Consider the following 15,262-nt stretch of genomic DNA (forward strand, 5'->3'; position numbering starts at 1 on the left):
GTAAATGCCAGCCACGGAGAAAGGTGCCTGGTGAGCAGCATGTGGCCAAGAACACTAGCCTTTCTTGTTGTCATTCTCATTTGATCAATGAAGAAACTAAGAACCGTATTAAGTCACAGAGAGATGAAATAAACCAACTTCACGCCCAATGCTGAGTGGAAGACCTGTGTGCTTTCCTTGGACTAGGCTGTCCTTATGAAAGATCACTAAATGACTCTGTCTTAGGCACTGGGGAATTTTGAATAAATCTTTGACAACTGACAAACAAGGTTAAAATAAGCAAAAGTCTCTGAGGATATTGTGTCATTTTTAAGAAAAACCTATTAAACATATTGTACTGCTTTATAAACTCAAAACATTATAGATGAACTTCATGTTTCAATATTCAAGACAATGAGTTTTGTCACTATATTTTCATGATTATTTGAATGTTAGTAACATTACTAACATTTATTATACTAATAAAATACACTGGGAAAAAAAAGAATAATTAGGTGTGAGTAATCGTATTCCTAATCCCAAACCTCTGAGTTCCTCTTGCTAAGATTACAAAAAGTATCATTCATAGGTTGCATTTTAACTTGCTTTATCCCAATTAATATGTCAGTACCTTTCCAGACATTAAATATGCTATGGCATTACAGCTGTAAAAATGTCAATGGATTAAAAACTATAGTTTATTTCATCAATCCTTAACTTTTGAATTTGGAAATATTTTAATATTATTCACTATCATTTCAAAAAGGGTGGCAGAAAAATTATTGTTAATATATAGTTCCTGGTATGATTGCTAGGGAGTGCAAAACAATACTTTTAAGGTCGTGTAAGTGTTTTTCCACATTCTCTCTATAGATTGTGCTAATCCTTATTTTTACTAGTGACATAGGGAAGTTAGGTGTGTTGTCACATCTTTGCCAACCCTGAGCATTAATACCTGTGACACATCTTTGCCAGGACACAAATATAGAAGTTTAATTTGTTTTCATTCATAGTTCTCATACTGGTGGTGAGTTAAAATAATTTTAATTTATATAGTATTTTTTCTTCATTATGAACTGCCTGCTTGCATCTTGACCACATTTCTAGTACTTTGAATTTCTACTGATTTGTAGAAATGATTTGATGCTCAAAAGTGATTTTTTATTATGTGTCTATGTTATGCTATTTTTCAGATTAAGATAAATTTGTTATTATTATAAATTGTAAAATTGAGAATTGGGGTCCAAGTCTGCTTCTGTAGTATTTGATAATAGTTTTTAATGTGAGATGTAAAAGGTCTTCCCCATTCTTATCAAATAAGAATGGATACTTTTGAATATTTATTAAAGGCAGGCACTGTGGTAGGAGGTACTGAAAATACAACTATGCAGAAGACGTATAGTATCCCTATAATAGGAAGTTTACAGGATTTAGTGGAGACAGATAATAGAGTCAGTCTAACTAAGGCAGTAGGTAACATCTGTCACATTTTTTTTTTTAACCAGGTAATAAAGGAGATGCTTAGAGCTTTGTTTCTGTGCTAAAGATTTTCTTTCCCAAGGTTTTTGTCATATAACCAAGTGAGCCAGGGAAGCATGAAGTCTTAGCCAGCAAAACCAGTTTCATTTCCACCTTTACTGTAGCATACCCAGCCGCAGGAAATACAGACAGGATGGCTGAAGTCAGATTCCAGCGCATCCCTCACTTCAATAAATAAAGGTATCCTGTTCATCTAAAACTAAAAATATATATATATATATATATATATATATATATATATATATAGCCTTCAAATTGAGTCTCTTGCTGGACACAGAAGGTTTTATTTACAGATTTTTATTTCATTTTATTTTTATTTAGGGATTTTTATAGGATATTCTGATGTATCTTGTTTCTCTGGGTATTTTGTGCATCAGGAATGCTTTTTTCTTTCCTCAGTCTTGACTTATTTTCAGTAATTAGGAAAAGTTCCTGGTATGCAATGACCCTTTTCAGATATTTTTAGGAATATGTAGATTTTTTCTTTTTGAATAAGAATTTCCTCAGTCACTTAAGTTGAAATTTGAAAGTGTGGTGGGAAGGGCTATGAAAATTAAATCCATGGGCCCAATGCAGATCATAGTCAGGAAATCCAAATAATAGCTTTTTAAAAAAACATCAACCCTTCTTTTTTTTTTTTTATTTAACAGAATTTTCTAACCTTAGATAGCATCTTTCTGACCCCCTCTCTGAGCCCTTGATAGTCATCTTTCTATTCTCTATTTCTACAAGTTCCACTGTTTTTCAGATTTTACATGTGACATCACATATGTGATCTAAAATTGTCTTTCCAACCAAGCTATTTAATATAATTTAAATTTTAAAGTTTTTGGAGAGCTTTAAATTACCCTTTTATTTTGAAAGATTTTATTATGGTTTAATAAGAGTCTGATCTCTAAAATTCCAGTGACCAAAGTGTCCACTGAAGAGTTTTCCCATTTCCTCATTGCGCTTCTACATTCCAGCCTCCACTTTTTAAAAAAACATATATATTTTTAGTTTCAGATGAACACGATACATTTATGTATTTATTTATTTATTTGTGTGTGTGTGTGTGTGTGTGTGTGTGTGTTGCTGAGGATCAAATCCAGTGCCAGGCAAGCACTCTACCACAAAGCCACAACCTCAGTCTTTCTTTCGTCCCCATTTCTTTGCTTTTGGTAACATTCCTCAGTGTTCCTGCCACTCAAGCATGCATGCACCCTTGTGCGCCTGTGCGTGCTCGCACAAACTTCTAAAGTTTGCTTGTCTGCGAAGCATCTTAGAGTTGACAGACAAAACCCTGGATATCCAGTTTAATTAGAATTTTAGTTGGTTTTTCTTTTCTTTCTTTTTACTTATTTATTATTATTATTATTATTATTATTATTTGTATCTCAAATACTGCATGGGACATAGTATACTAAAACACAGATGTAGTTAATCTGAAATTAAAATTTAACTGGGTTATCATTATCTTTATTTGCCAAATCTGGCAATTCTAAACTTGTTAAGTCTTAAAATACACTTATCCATGGTTTTGAGTGTGACACAGTTTAAAGAAGATGGAAAAGAACGGCCCTTTGCTGATGATTACATTGTCATCCAAAAGATCTTTCTCTACATGTGCATAGAGAGCGAGGTTGGTCCCCTACCTGGGCCCCACATCTCTGTGCACTGCTGCTGCAGCGTAGGGCACCGCCCATTCAAGCAGTAGCCCCGCCCATTTTGGCAAGGGAAGCCATTGACGCGGAATCTATCACTGGAGCAGCGACTGGATTTACCATCACACATCTCAGGCAGGTCGCACTCGTTGTTTGCAGGTCTGCACACAGTCCCAGCCTTTCTAAGCTGCAGGGGGGAAAAAGTAGAGAAAGGCTTTTTTCCCATCTCCTTTGCCCCAATTCCTCAAATTAACACAAATAATCATTTCCATTTGACCTTTTGAGGCATGGAAATGAGAGGCATAATTTTCTTCAGTTTATTTTTGCTCTGTATACATTAAAGTCGTCTCTTGTTCTGTTGGTGTCCATCAACGCCCTAAGTTTTTAAGCAATCAATATTTTGAATTTGTAGTGTAACCCCTAAAGAATCATAGAGGAGAAAAGTCCACAAGAAAAATCAAGCAACATCTCAGATGCAGAGAAGGAAGTTATTTCTTTCTTTGTTTGATGCATGTACGTGGAGATTTTCAAAACTTAAATCTGCAGCTTCAGAGGTTTATTGAATCATTTGTATTGAGGAAGATAGTTTTACAAGCAGCAGATCAGCAAGACCTGAGACTTTCCCAGGCATCAGGTTTCCTTAGTCTTAATTCCTTTTATTATAAGGTTCAGATATTTCTTTTCAGTTCCCTTCTTTCTCAGAAACGATTCATCATGAAGAAAAAAAATAACCAAAAGTTTACTTGATGTCTTAACTTTGTTGCAATCTAATACTGCAAATCTTGCTCTTACTTCCTCAGAGAAAGCTACGAAAAACTATTTCTGCCCTTCATGTGCATCTGGGGGAGCAGGCTTTCTCCCTGGTATGTGCGTGGGCACATTCTCCTTGCACTCAACAACCTTGTCCATCCTTACACCAGTTACCAGATCAAACCCACTTCTCAGAGCATGTGTGATCCTTCAGTCAAGCCCAGCTGCCCCAGGCGGACTAGCTTCCTTAGCTGCAGTACAAGGATGCTTGTGCCCTGTTTGCTCTTAATTTGCCCTCATATGTAGATTCTTTCCCTTCTTGTATACATCTAAATCTAAAATCAATACTTTATTTTTCTTTCCAGACAAGTTGAAAGCCCTCTTCCTCATGATGGCTTACCTGACCTCTTCAGAACAAATTGCTATTCTTGTTTTCTATACGGGGTGGACAAGAGCACTGAATTCGAATTTAGATGATGATAAAGTTTTGACTCTTTTCTCTGCCTATTTCTAGGTGCTTAACATAAGAAAATGGATTTAATCTCACTGAAAATCCATTTCTTCAAATCTACTTTACAAGGTAACTGAAAATATGCATAAAAAGTGTCATAGTATCAATATGGGCATCTATCTAATCATGCATTATTTTTTCATCTGGTTCATGTGTGTATATGATTTCCCAAAGGGAATAAATAACAGGTTCCTTGAGAAGAAAACTGATTTTTTTTAATCTTATCTCTAACAAATAGCAATTAGTAAACATTTGTTGAATACTAAGTTCTCAAATTCACTTCTTTTTGATCTCTTTCAATTGTACTCTCCCTCTGACAATAACAAATAAATATAGCAAATACTTTCTATAACCTGGTATGTTATCTAAAAATTAATTCTGTGAAAAGTTCTTGTGCCTTTAAAATGTATGAAAATCTACACTAGGTGGAAGTGAATCAGTTTTCTTGCCCTTAGGAACCAATCTAACCAAGAAGAAAAATATACAGAGAAATGATCACAATATGGAGTTATATGCAGCATGTAAACTACTAAACTCCACCTTAAAAGAAAAGTCAAAAAGTCCCACAGATAAAAATAACATGTCTTATTTCTAAGACTTTCATCCTGAAGTGGCTTCAAACATTGAAGATAGGAGCACTGTTACACTATTCAAATTTTAAAAACCTCTTTAACCAAACACTCGCTAAAGGTAGAAGCAATTGCTTTTACAAAACTCAGTCTACAAAGGCCAGGCATCGTGAGATAAAGCAAGGATGGGAATAACTAGTGTGGCATTGTAGCAGGTCATGTTTGGGATTTGCCCACTAGCTAGTGACCATATTACTTATTTTTGAATTTATTTTTAAATGTAAAATAATTTTTAGGGTACACAGCATGTTTTGAAGAATGTACACAGGGTGACGTAATTACTACATAGTTAACATGCGCACACGGTGAGAACACATGGAATCTCTTAGCAAATTTCCAGCATTCTGTAGTGTTATTATCTACAGTGATTGCGATACACATTAGATCTTTAGCTTCATTCATTCTACATAACTGACACTGTGTATTTTTTACCTAGCCTCTCCCCAGATCTCCCCTCTCCCTTCTCCTGGTAACTACTGTTCTACTCTCTGGGTCTATATTTGACTTCGTTCAGATTCCACGTGTGGATGAGATCAGGTGATATTTTTCTTTTGTGCCTAGCCTTTTCACTTGATAATGATAATTACTCCAAGATTTTTCCAGTTGTCACAGTACCTAGTGGCCATTTTATATTTCACGTTTTCTGTTCTGAGCCTCCATTTTGCTCCCAAAGCAAAATGAGATAATATTCACTTTCCTTGCATTGTTGGAAAATTATTTCCTTGCGTGTAAATCATTGAGAGAGGACTTGGAAATGTGGTGCTTGGTAAATTTTACAGAAAGGAAACCAGTGTTTTGCTTGTTTCACTTAACAGAATCACTAAGATGTTCATATAGAAAGAGCCAGTTAATCTTACTTGGCACTTTTCACAGCATTCTCCTGTCGCACATTGAAACCCTGCTTTGGTTTTACATGTTTCAGCATCACAGCAAATGTTGGTGCATTCCTAAGACAGAACAGAAACAAATGAAAATGATGGATTACTTTTCGGTCCCATTTCAACACAATCATATAATTATATAATTTATATGTCAGAGAGACAGTACTTTAAAAATACTTTTTTTTTTGAAAAGAAAAAATAAAACAAATTTTGTGTGTGTGTGTGTGTGTGTGTGTGTGTGTGTTTGTGTGTGTTGGTCTCAAACTTGGGGCCTTACACAGCTAGAAGAGTATTCTACCACTGAGCTATACTGCCAGCCCTAACCAAAACCAAGCATTAGAAAAATAGATTCTGGAGTAAATGGAGGTTTATATTTATCTGAATTCTACTTACATCTCTTTTTTATAACTTAAATGTCTTTTCTATTATTTTTTTAAATTTAAATTTAAATAACTTTCCCCTAATCTTCCATATCAATACCACTCCCCTCCCCCACCAAAAAAGAGAGAGAGAGAGAGAGAGAGAGAGAGAGAGCGCGCGAGCAAGCTAGTCTTCTTGGTAAAATATAAAGGAAAACAAAGAAATAAAGTTTTAGTTAGGATAGGTTTTTTTTTAAAAAAATAAAATTTATCTAAATAGTTGTAGAAATAATTACTTCAACTTGTCCAATGTAGTGTACTAAAAAGCTATCTCTAAAGTTTTTTATCCAACTCTGATTTTTAACTCTACTCTATAAGACACATACTTTGTCTCACTCTCTCTGCCTTGTTCTAAGAAATTAGAAGCCTGCCTGCCCCGGGCCCTGGAGAAAGTCCTGCCTTGGGCAATGTCCCTTGCAGCTGTCTTAATTCCTAGACAACAGGGATACTTGTATAGTTATAATATTTTTAAATTAAAACTGTAGCCCTTATAGCCCTTACTTGAAATACGAACATCTTTTAGGAAAAAAATATTGTTGCTCATGGACGGAACAAATGTGGAACTTTATTAGTGAGCTAGCGCACAGCCAGACCCTGAGGGTTGAGGCACTACTTCTATCAGGGTTAATAAGATGGGGGAAAAAGACCCCCTTCAGAAACATGGCTGCCATGTGAACAGGGTGAGATCGGGAGGTCCCCTGATGGCAGCATCTCAGTCTTGAAGCAGGACAGGATGTAACTGGTGCTTTGGCTCCAGAAACAATACCCCTAAATTCAGACCCTGGTTTCTCCACTGACCAGCTCTTGACCTTGAGCAAGCTAGCTACTCACACTTTCTCAGCATTGTCACAGTGCCACCCCTTAAGTGAGTCACAGTGAGTCACAGCCACATGAGAAACTTGAAATACTTCAGCCATACAGAGAGGGATGGGGACACAGAGCCAAGTTGTTGAGGGATGGTAGGAGCACTGAGAGGGAAATTAGCAAGGTCTACTAAGCGATGCCAGGTCCTGTCAGAAAGACAGGCCTGTCAGATCCCCACCAGGGACCATACCCCAAACAGATAGATTTACAGCATGCCGCATGTTCTCCGATACTTTTTCTTCTTAGCAATGATAAACAAACTTGAACTTTTTAGAAAGGGCTTGGTAGTACCTCAGGGGTCCCACAATCGCAGTCCTCTCCCACTTCTATCAAATGGTTCCCACAGATGGGGGTAGATATAATATCTGCAGGAAATGGGGTATTAAAGAGGCAATTTGGTGATTTCTCTTCAAGGAACTTGTAGTAGTTGACACGGCTGCAGGAACTGAAGTCTGTGGGTATATAGAAGCTGTGAAGGTAGAAAAAGAGAAAATGGAATACAATCATGCTTAGCATATGGGGTGCCATGTCTGATATTGGGTACGATTATATCTACAACTCTCCCCTAAAGATCAAATCCAATCCTCTGATCAATTGCTAAATCATGAGGTCATTTGCATGCCTGAATTAGCCCACCATGGTGGACATAAACACCCCAGCTTAGTGAGAACATATGGCCACATCTCAAAGCTTAGCGCTGCCCATTTTCAATAAAACATGTCTACCTTACCCAGATAGTCTCATTTAGCCTTAGATCATTCAATGTTGCAAAAATTCTAAAGGTAGCAAAATCTTATTTATGTACATGTCTAAGGATTCATTTTCTTTCAAATAAATTTCAACTGACATTCTCTTCATCCCACAAATAAAAATGAGGCTTAAAAATACATTAATATCTATGGTACATATCAAACTACATAACTGGCATGCAGTCACGCCCTATTTTGTGAAGGGGCATGGGGAAATAACCCTGGCTTGAATGAGCTGGGGGATGAAAAAAGAGGACATGAATGCCTAAAAGAGTCTGAGACAGCTTAAAAGATAAGACTGGCTGAAGTGTTGCCCAGGGCCAGACAGGAATATGTCATCTCGTCACAGACTATCTTCTTTGTCCAGAGTGAGACAAAAAAGTGTTTAACTAGACTTTTCTTTAGGAATCTTTTCCATACCACCAACCATTCTGAAATCATGGGAATTTTGATAAATGCAAATAACTTTCTGCAGCCACATTTGTGCAAATCAGGATAAAATGATGAGATGCCCCAAGAGCAGAAAGATAATTTACTGAAACTACATTTTAGTTGACAAAAACATCATTTATAGATGAAGGGTAAGGTAGTGTGGCACAGATATACCCATGAGTACTGTAGTTATTAAATTCAAAAAACTGAATACATTGTTGAAGACCTAAAGGGTAGGGCAGCTCAGCCGGGGTCAAACTCAGGAATGAACCGCTCATTCCCAGAGGCTCACCTTACTCTTTGCTCCATCACGCACACTGTGGAGGGGCACTTGCATTCATAGGAGTCATGAATCATCCCAAGGTTGTGGCCCATTTCATGGGCCATTGTCCCCGCAACTCTATGAAGATTGCTACTGTGGTCCTAAGGATAAGAAAGGGGGAATGGAATCTCATTTCCAAAAGGAATTATAACTTGAAGGATGTGTTTCTCATTAAAACTCTTGCTGTTGTCTAGTGAAACAAAGAGATTGATTCCAGCTTCTCTCTATCTTACACCCACCCCATACATACACACACAAATCTCTTTGGTACTTAGAGCCCATCACTACATATAACTGGGCCAATCTCTCTTCCAATTTTATGGCGAGCTCTTTCAGGGCAGACAATGTATATTTTACTTCTTTTCATCCCATGAAACTTATCACAAACCCAGAATCATAGATAGTCACTCAAAGTATTTTGTCCCATTTCCACCTGGGATGTAGAGAGCTGGGGATATTGTTATTCTTTCACTAACCAGGGCAAAACACATAAACAACTAGACCTCCACCAGTAAGTTGGGGTTACAGGAATCCAATGAGTCTGAAAATATATTTAAAATGAAAGCAAGATAAAGTTTTTCTCAGACAAACAAGACTAAAAGAACTCACTGGATTAAAGAAAGTTCCCCTGGAAGGAAAAATATATATAATATTGGATAAAAAGTTGATTGTTTACAAAAAAACTAAAGAGTGCTGGGAATGTGATGGGATGGCAGTAAACATAAAGCCAACTCTTCTTACTTCAAGTTGCAATGACAGACGATTGTTTATAGCAATGCTAGCAGCAATGCATATGAATTATGGCTGAACTTAAAATTAAACATGGTAGCAATAGTGCAGTGGATAGAAGGGAAAATTAAAGGTATTTTCTTAAAAGTTCTTAAACTACATAGAAGCAGTGTAACATTATCAGCCTTCTCTCTTTTACACACATGCACGCGCGTGCGCGCACACACACACACACATCTCTTTGGTACTAAATGCCTATCACTACATATAACTATCTTCCAATTTTATTCTGAATGCCAGAGAATCTAGGTCATTGAAAACATATTACAAATCATTCTATGTGACTAACTTTACTATGATAACACAGATCAAGAAAAAAAGAAGAAAGAAGAAATATATACACAAATTATAAATGGTAAACTGAAAAACAGAGATGTATGATAAGTCTCAGGCAAACATTAAAATAAAGTTGTCAACAAAAAACTTAAGATGGAGATAAATAAAATTATTATTGAAAATACTCAATCTTAAAGATGGCAATAAATATTGAAATAAACCAAAGACTAGGTGGAATAGAAAACAACTAGAAAGACAAAAGATTCTAACCCAAGAATATATATATACACATTATCTCAAATGCTAAACAAAGCATTTTCATATTAGTTAAAAGACAAAATTCAATTACATACTGTCCATCTAGAAACCTTTCCTAAGTATAAAGAAAACTGTAGGTTAAATATACTAGTAAGGAAAAGGATTTGTCATGCAAACTTGAGCTGCCCAATAGTAGTTACACTGATATCAGGCAAAGTCAATGCTAGGACAAGTAATATTTTAGGGATGTATATTTCAGGATGATGACATGATGATGTGAGGTCAATTCTTTAAGAAAATATGACAACTATACTTATGTATATACCTAATAAAGCTCTATAATTCATGAAACAAAAAACTTAAAAAGTTAAAAGAAGATATAGAAAAATCTGTAATTATCCTTAGGTACTTTAATCTCCTCTCTCTTCATTAGGATTTGAAAGACCTGAACAACACTAAGAATTAACTTGACATCATTGACAAATACAGAGCACTCTATTCAACAACAGCAGAATAACAAGTTTATATAGAGCACTGGCTAGAACAAACCTCAAAAAATTGAAAACATTGAAGTTCTGCAAAGTTTTAGTCCATTAAAAAAATCAACTGTGGGTCAGGCATGGTGGTGCACCCCCATAATCCCAGCAGCTTGGGAGCCTGAGGCAGGAGGATCACAAGTTCAAAGTCAGCCTCAGCAACTTAACAAGGTCCTAAGCAACACAGTGAGATACAGTTTCAAACTAAAAAGGGGTTGGGGATGTGGCTCAGTGGCTAAGCACCCCTGAATTCAATCCTTGGAACCAAAAAAACAATCATTAGTGGAAATTATTATAGTTCTTTTGTAATATGAGTCAAAGAAGAGCCTCCCCAAAAAATAAAAAGAAAAATATTTTGGAGGCAATTAAAGCAGTAGAGAGTGAGGGACTTATTGCATTAAAGAGCAGACTAAATGCAGGGAAATCAGAAGGAAGGGAGGGTTCAAGGCAACAGAAATCAACGAAGTCAACGGCAGCAAAATCATAGCATTGGTGAAACCAAAAGTTGCTCATTTGAGAAGATAAATAAAATGATAAAATCCTACCCAGACTGGCCACAAAAACCAGATGACACAATGTTAATATCATAAATAAGAGAGGGACATTACTTTTAAATTCTATGTTGAAAAGACAATAAGGGATATTATGAATAATTCTTTGCCAACTGAACAAAAAAATTAACAGCTTTCCAAAACTGTTTTTTGTCTTTAGTTTAAGACAAAACTACCAAGGCTTGCTCAAGTAAAGAGAGACTGAATAGTCCTAATAGTCTTTTGAAGACAATTTGTAGTCAAAACTGTCTTAGCCACATAATCTTACTGCTGAATAGTATCAAACATTTTGAAAGGAATGATAGCAGCTCTAATTTAAAATTCCAGAGAATCTAGGCATTGTGAACATATTCCAAATCATTCTATGTGATTAACTTTACTATGATAACACAGAACAAGAAAAAAAGAAGAAAGAAGAAATATATACACAAATTATAAGAAGAAAACTGCACATCACCATCCCTCATGAATATGGCTGCAACAACTCTGAGGATAGATCAGCATTTTGAATCAAAGTTAAAGATTATGACAAGTTGGTTTATCCTGGAATTCAAGGTTGGCTCGCCATTTCTGATTCAACCAAAGTTATTTACCATGTGAATTGACTAAGGGAGACTAATGATAGGGATTTCCCTCATAGTTTCAGAGGGAAGCGGCATTTGGCAAATGCAAATCGTAGGACCATGAGCTCATCTTGAAACAGACCTGAATGATGCCAACAGAATGATACGGAGAGCAGGTTGAGGACATGAAGGCAAGGCCCACCATGGCTCCAGACAACTCTGTTGAGCTACAAGGAAGGAATTGATGGACATGAAAATTACAATCCTAAGTGATATTTTCTATTGACAGGTCATCCAGAACTTTAAATGGCTAGCAGAGAAATTCATAAGGTGAACTATTTTTCCTTCAGCTTTTAAAATTGCATGAGGTGTTTTCTCTCTAGTGTCTTTCACATCGCCTGAAAATCCAAGCACTAGAATGTAATCACCTTTAATATTTTATATGCAAGTTCTTATTCTTATACTTTTCATTTTGAAATTTATCCTTTGTCCATCTTTCTTTTGATCCCCCGAAAAATGTTTTTCTCTTTATATCTGATTTTGATATTGCATTGCCACAATACTTTGTCTTGGTTTACATTTTTCTCATATATTTTTAGAACCAGTTACTTTAGTTTTCCTTTGGCACTGCTGTAGCTACTTATGCTATTGAAATATCAGTCCCACTGAAAAGAGGTTTGGACCAATTGCACTTATTTTCAAGGATGAGCCATTTGATCTTTAGTAATTTTAATTGGGGGGCGGTTCTTTTAACTTTTCCAATTCATTAGTAAAGATAACATGCTTATTCTTTTGTTTATATTCTTTTGCAGTCTGTACAGGCTCTGGTCTTAGTCTATCCCTAGAAAATTTTCAAATATCAATGCCCCTAGAATATGCATTTACATGAAAAATTGTACCTCTATTTTTCCACAAAACATCAAGAATGGAGAGTACTGATTCTGTCACGCAAAATAACTTTAACTCTTCCTTCACTGTTCCTTCCCTGAAGGTTTTATCCCATATTCAATCTGATTTCAGATATTTGTCATTTTGAAAATATATCTTGTGGTATATGTATTTTAAATACTTTTGACATTTATATTCTCTTTAAAAATTTATGTTGTAGTTAATTATGACTAATTCTACATTTGTCTGGCTTCAATTCCACCACAACTACACTTTTAAAAATAACTCCTTCCCCAGTTCTGGAGTTATTTCTTTTTTGGTTTCTTTCCTCCATGTGGAATATATTTGGCTTCTCTTATCCTTACCTGTTACACTTAGGTATAGGTGTCTTTTATTAATGTGTCTGGCAAATGATAAAGCTTTCCATTTATAAATGGAAGGGTAGATAGATCCTTCATTCTATCTTTAATCAGTGCTTGTATCCTATTTATTCTCTCTTCAAGAAATCTCTGTCAACATTGGATTGCCATTTCTTTACCTACATTGATAATTTTGCCAATGATTTTCTATCATTCTACTCTATTACTCTACATGGGAATATACTCTACATGGGAATTTTGCTCTGGAATGGGTCTGGTAAGAGTCCAAGTCCCTTTTATTTACTATCCTCAAGAACTTGGAGATCACTAATCCTTTCTACAAAGAGTGGACTCTGTCCCTAGGCTTGTCCTTGAGTCTAGAGCTCATCTATCTAGATTAAAGATGTGTCAGCTATTCTCCAAATACGACTGTCTAATGAGCCAGCCACGCAGGGCTCACAGTCTGCACACTGCCTTCCCCTGAATCTGGGTTGGTTCTACCATATATTCTTGATCAAGAGAACACACCAGCAGTGATACTTGTGTGATTTTTGAGGCTGGGCCATGAGAAGCCTTGATGGTTCCTCCTGAGCTTCTTGGAGTGCCCACTGTGGGGGAAGCTAGTCACCTTGGTAGAGGTGAGCTATCCCGAGATGGTCATACTGGAGGAAGTCTAAATTAGTCACATGAACCAACCCAGGCATCCAACACATAAGTTAAGAAGGCTTATTTTAAGCTCAGGAGATTTGATTTGTTATGCAATAATAAATGGCCAGCACAGAAACCTTAATTGATTCTGACAGAATGTAGTCCACTAATTTCACATGACATTCACTGTTTTCGTAGGTAGTGAACTCTCCAATAATGTCAAGTCAATCATTGCTGCTTCCTTTTGTCTGATTCCACTAAAAACTCTTTAGTTATCCAGCAACATTTTCTTGATTTCTTTAAAAGGATATGCTCAGGTCTTATGCAATTCATAGCCATTAGATTGATAATCTCTATTGTTTTTAGTTGATCATTTCAGCAGGATACTGGAAGTGTGGAGGTAGAATATAACACTCAATTTTCCTTTGATTCTATAAGTTCTTTGAAGTAAAGGCTAATGCTAATCAGTTCTTTTAAAACATTGAGTCTAAATCCTTTTTGTTATCTAAACTGGTTCTTTGCTTTTATAAACCCAATAAAAACAAACTTATGAATTATTGCCAAATTTTTGACCTCTTTTAAATAAAATGCTTGGATCAAAAATAAAATATATTCAATACTGAATCCAATGGTTGATTTTTAAATTTTTAATTACCATTGTGTCAAACCCTCCTCTTATCTATACCCTGAGATGCCCCTTGCTTTGTGAGGCTGTGAAAAGCTTTAACGTTAAATACCACATGGAGTGCAAAGAGGAAAATCCATACATACGTGATCAACTGCGCAACATCATGGTGCTTTCTGCTGAGCAGGCTTCTCCCCCTCCATTTAGAAAAGTTTTCCAAGGTGGAGGAAGCATTTGGGGTTATCACTATCTTATCCTCGTCCGTCCAGATTTCTATCCCAACTAATGCCACATAAGCATTGAGTTTTTTATAAAGCTGAGCAAAGAGAATAAATGGCAAAGCAATGAGTTATCATCAGATATTATCTTATTTTGATACCTCCAAGGAACTTTATTTTGTAAAACATTCATAGACAGCACTATACAAACCTTTTTCCAAACATATTTGTGAAACACAAATTACCATGTCTTTTTTGCAAAAATCCCCATTCAAAAAGAAAGACAGATGACATTAGCTATTTGGAATCTATAGACTCTTTTTGTAGAGCAAAGGCTCTATGGACACAAACTTTTTTTTGCTGTGACCAAAAGAAATGCGACAATGTTGTGTTAACAGCTTACCACTATGGCTTCACTTTAAATATATTTATTTCTATGTTTTTCAATATTCTTATAGTGATAATATTTAACAATTGGCCACATTGGCTCAATCCTGATTTGAGCATTAGTGAAGGAACATATTACCAAAAAATGTCCTACATCCATGATAAGTGATTGCTGTGGTCTGAATGTTTGTGCCCCTCTCTGCCACCCCCAGATTCACACATGGAAGTCTTGTCTTCCAAAGTGACTGCAGGGCCTGTGGGATGTAAGTAGGCTGTGAAAGTGGCTGCCTCTAGATTGGGCTTAAGGTCCTTGCAAAATGAGCCTCAGGGAGCTGTCTTGTTTCTCCTACCAGCTGTGGACATAGCAAGAAAGCACCATCTATGAGCCTGAAAGCAGGCCTAGCCAGTTACCAACGCTGCAGGCACCTCAATTTTGAACTTCCCAG

General features: G+C 36.2%; 1 protein-coding gene across 1 annotated transcript in view; it reads right to left on the bottom strand.

Annotated features, from left to right (window-relative positions):
* Positions 1-15,262, bottom strand: part of Adam28 (ADAM metallopeptidase domain 28) — a 44,396-nt gene that overhangs the window by 10,718 nt on the left and 18,416 nt on the right. Inside the window, exons 9-14 of the mRNA XM_076853483.1 lie at positions 14,358-14,527; positions 11,834-11,918; positions 8,689-8,819; positions 7,507-7,684; positions 5,909-5,998; positions 3,153-3,348 (exon numbers count right to left, since the gene is read on the bottom strand). Coding sequence (XP_076709598.1) covers positions 3,153-3,348; positions 5,909-5,998; positions 7,507-7,684; positions 8,689-8,819; positions 11,834-11,918; positions 14,358-14,527 — 850 coding nt within the window. The remainder of the gene's footprint in view (positions 1-3,152; positions 3,349-5,908; positions 5,999-7,506; positions 7,685-8,688; positions 8,820-11,833; positions 11,919-14,357; positions 14,528-15,262) is intronic.

The sequence above is a fragment of the Callospermophilus lateralis genome, chromosome 4, assembly GCF_048772815.1.
Source record: "Callospermophilus lateralis isolate mCalLat2 chromosome 4, mCalLat2.hap1, whole genome shotgun sequence".
In the NCBI taxonomy this organism is placed as follows: domain Eukaryota; kingdom Metazoa; phylum Chordata; class Mammalia; order Rodentia; family Sciuridae; genus Callospermophilus; species Callospermophilus lateralis.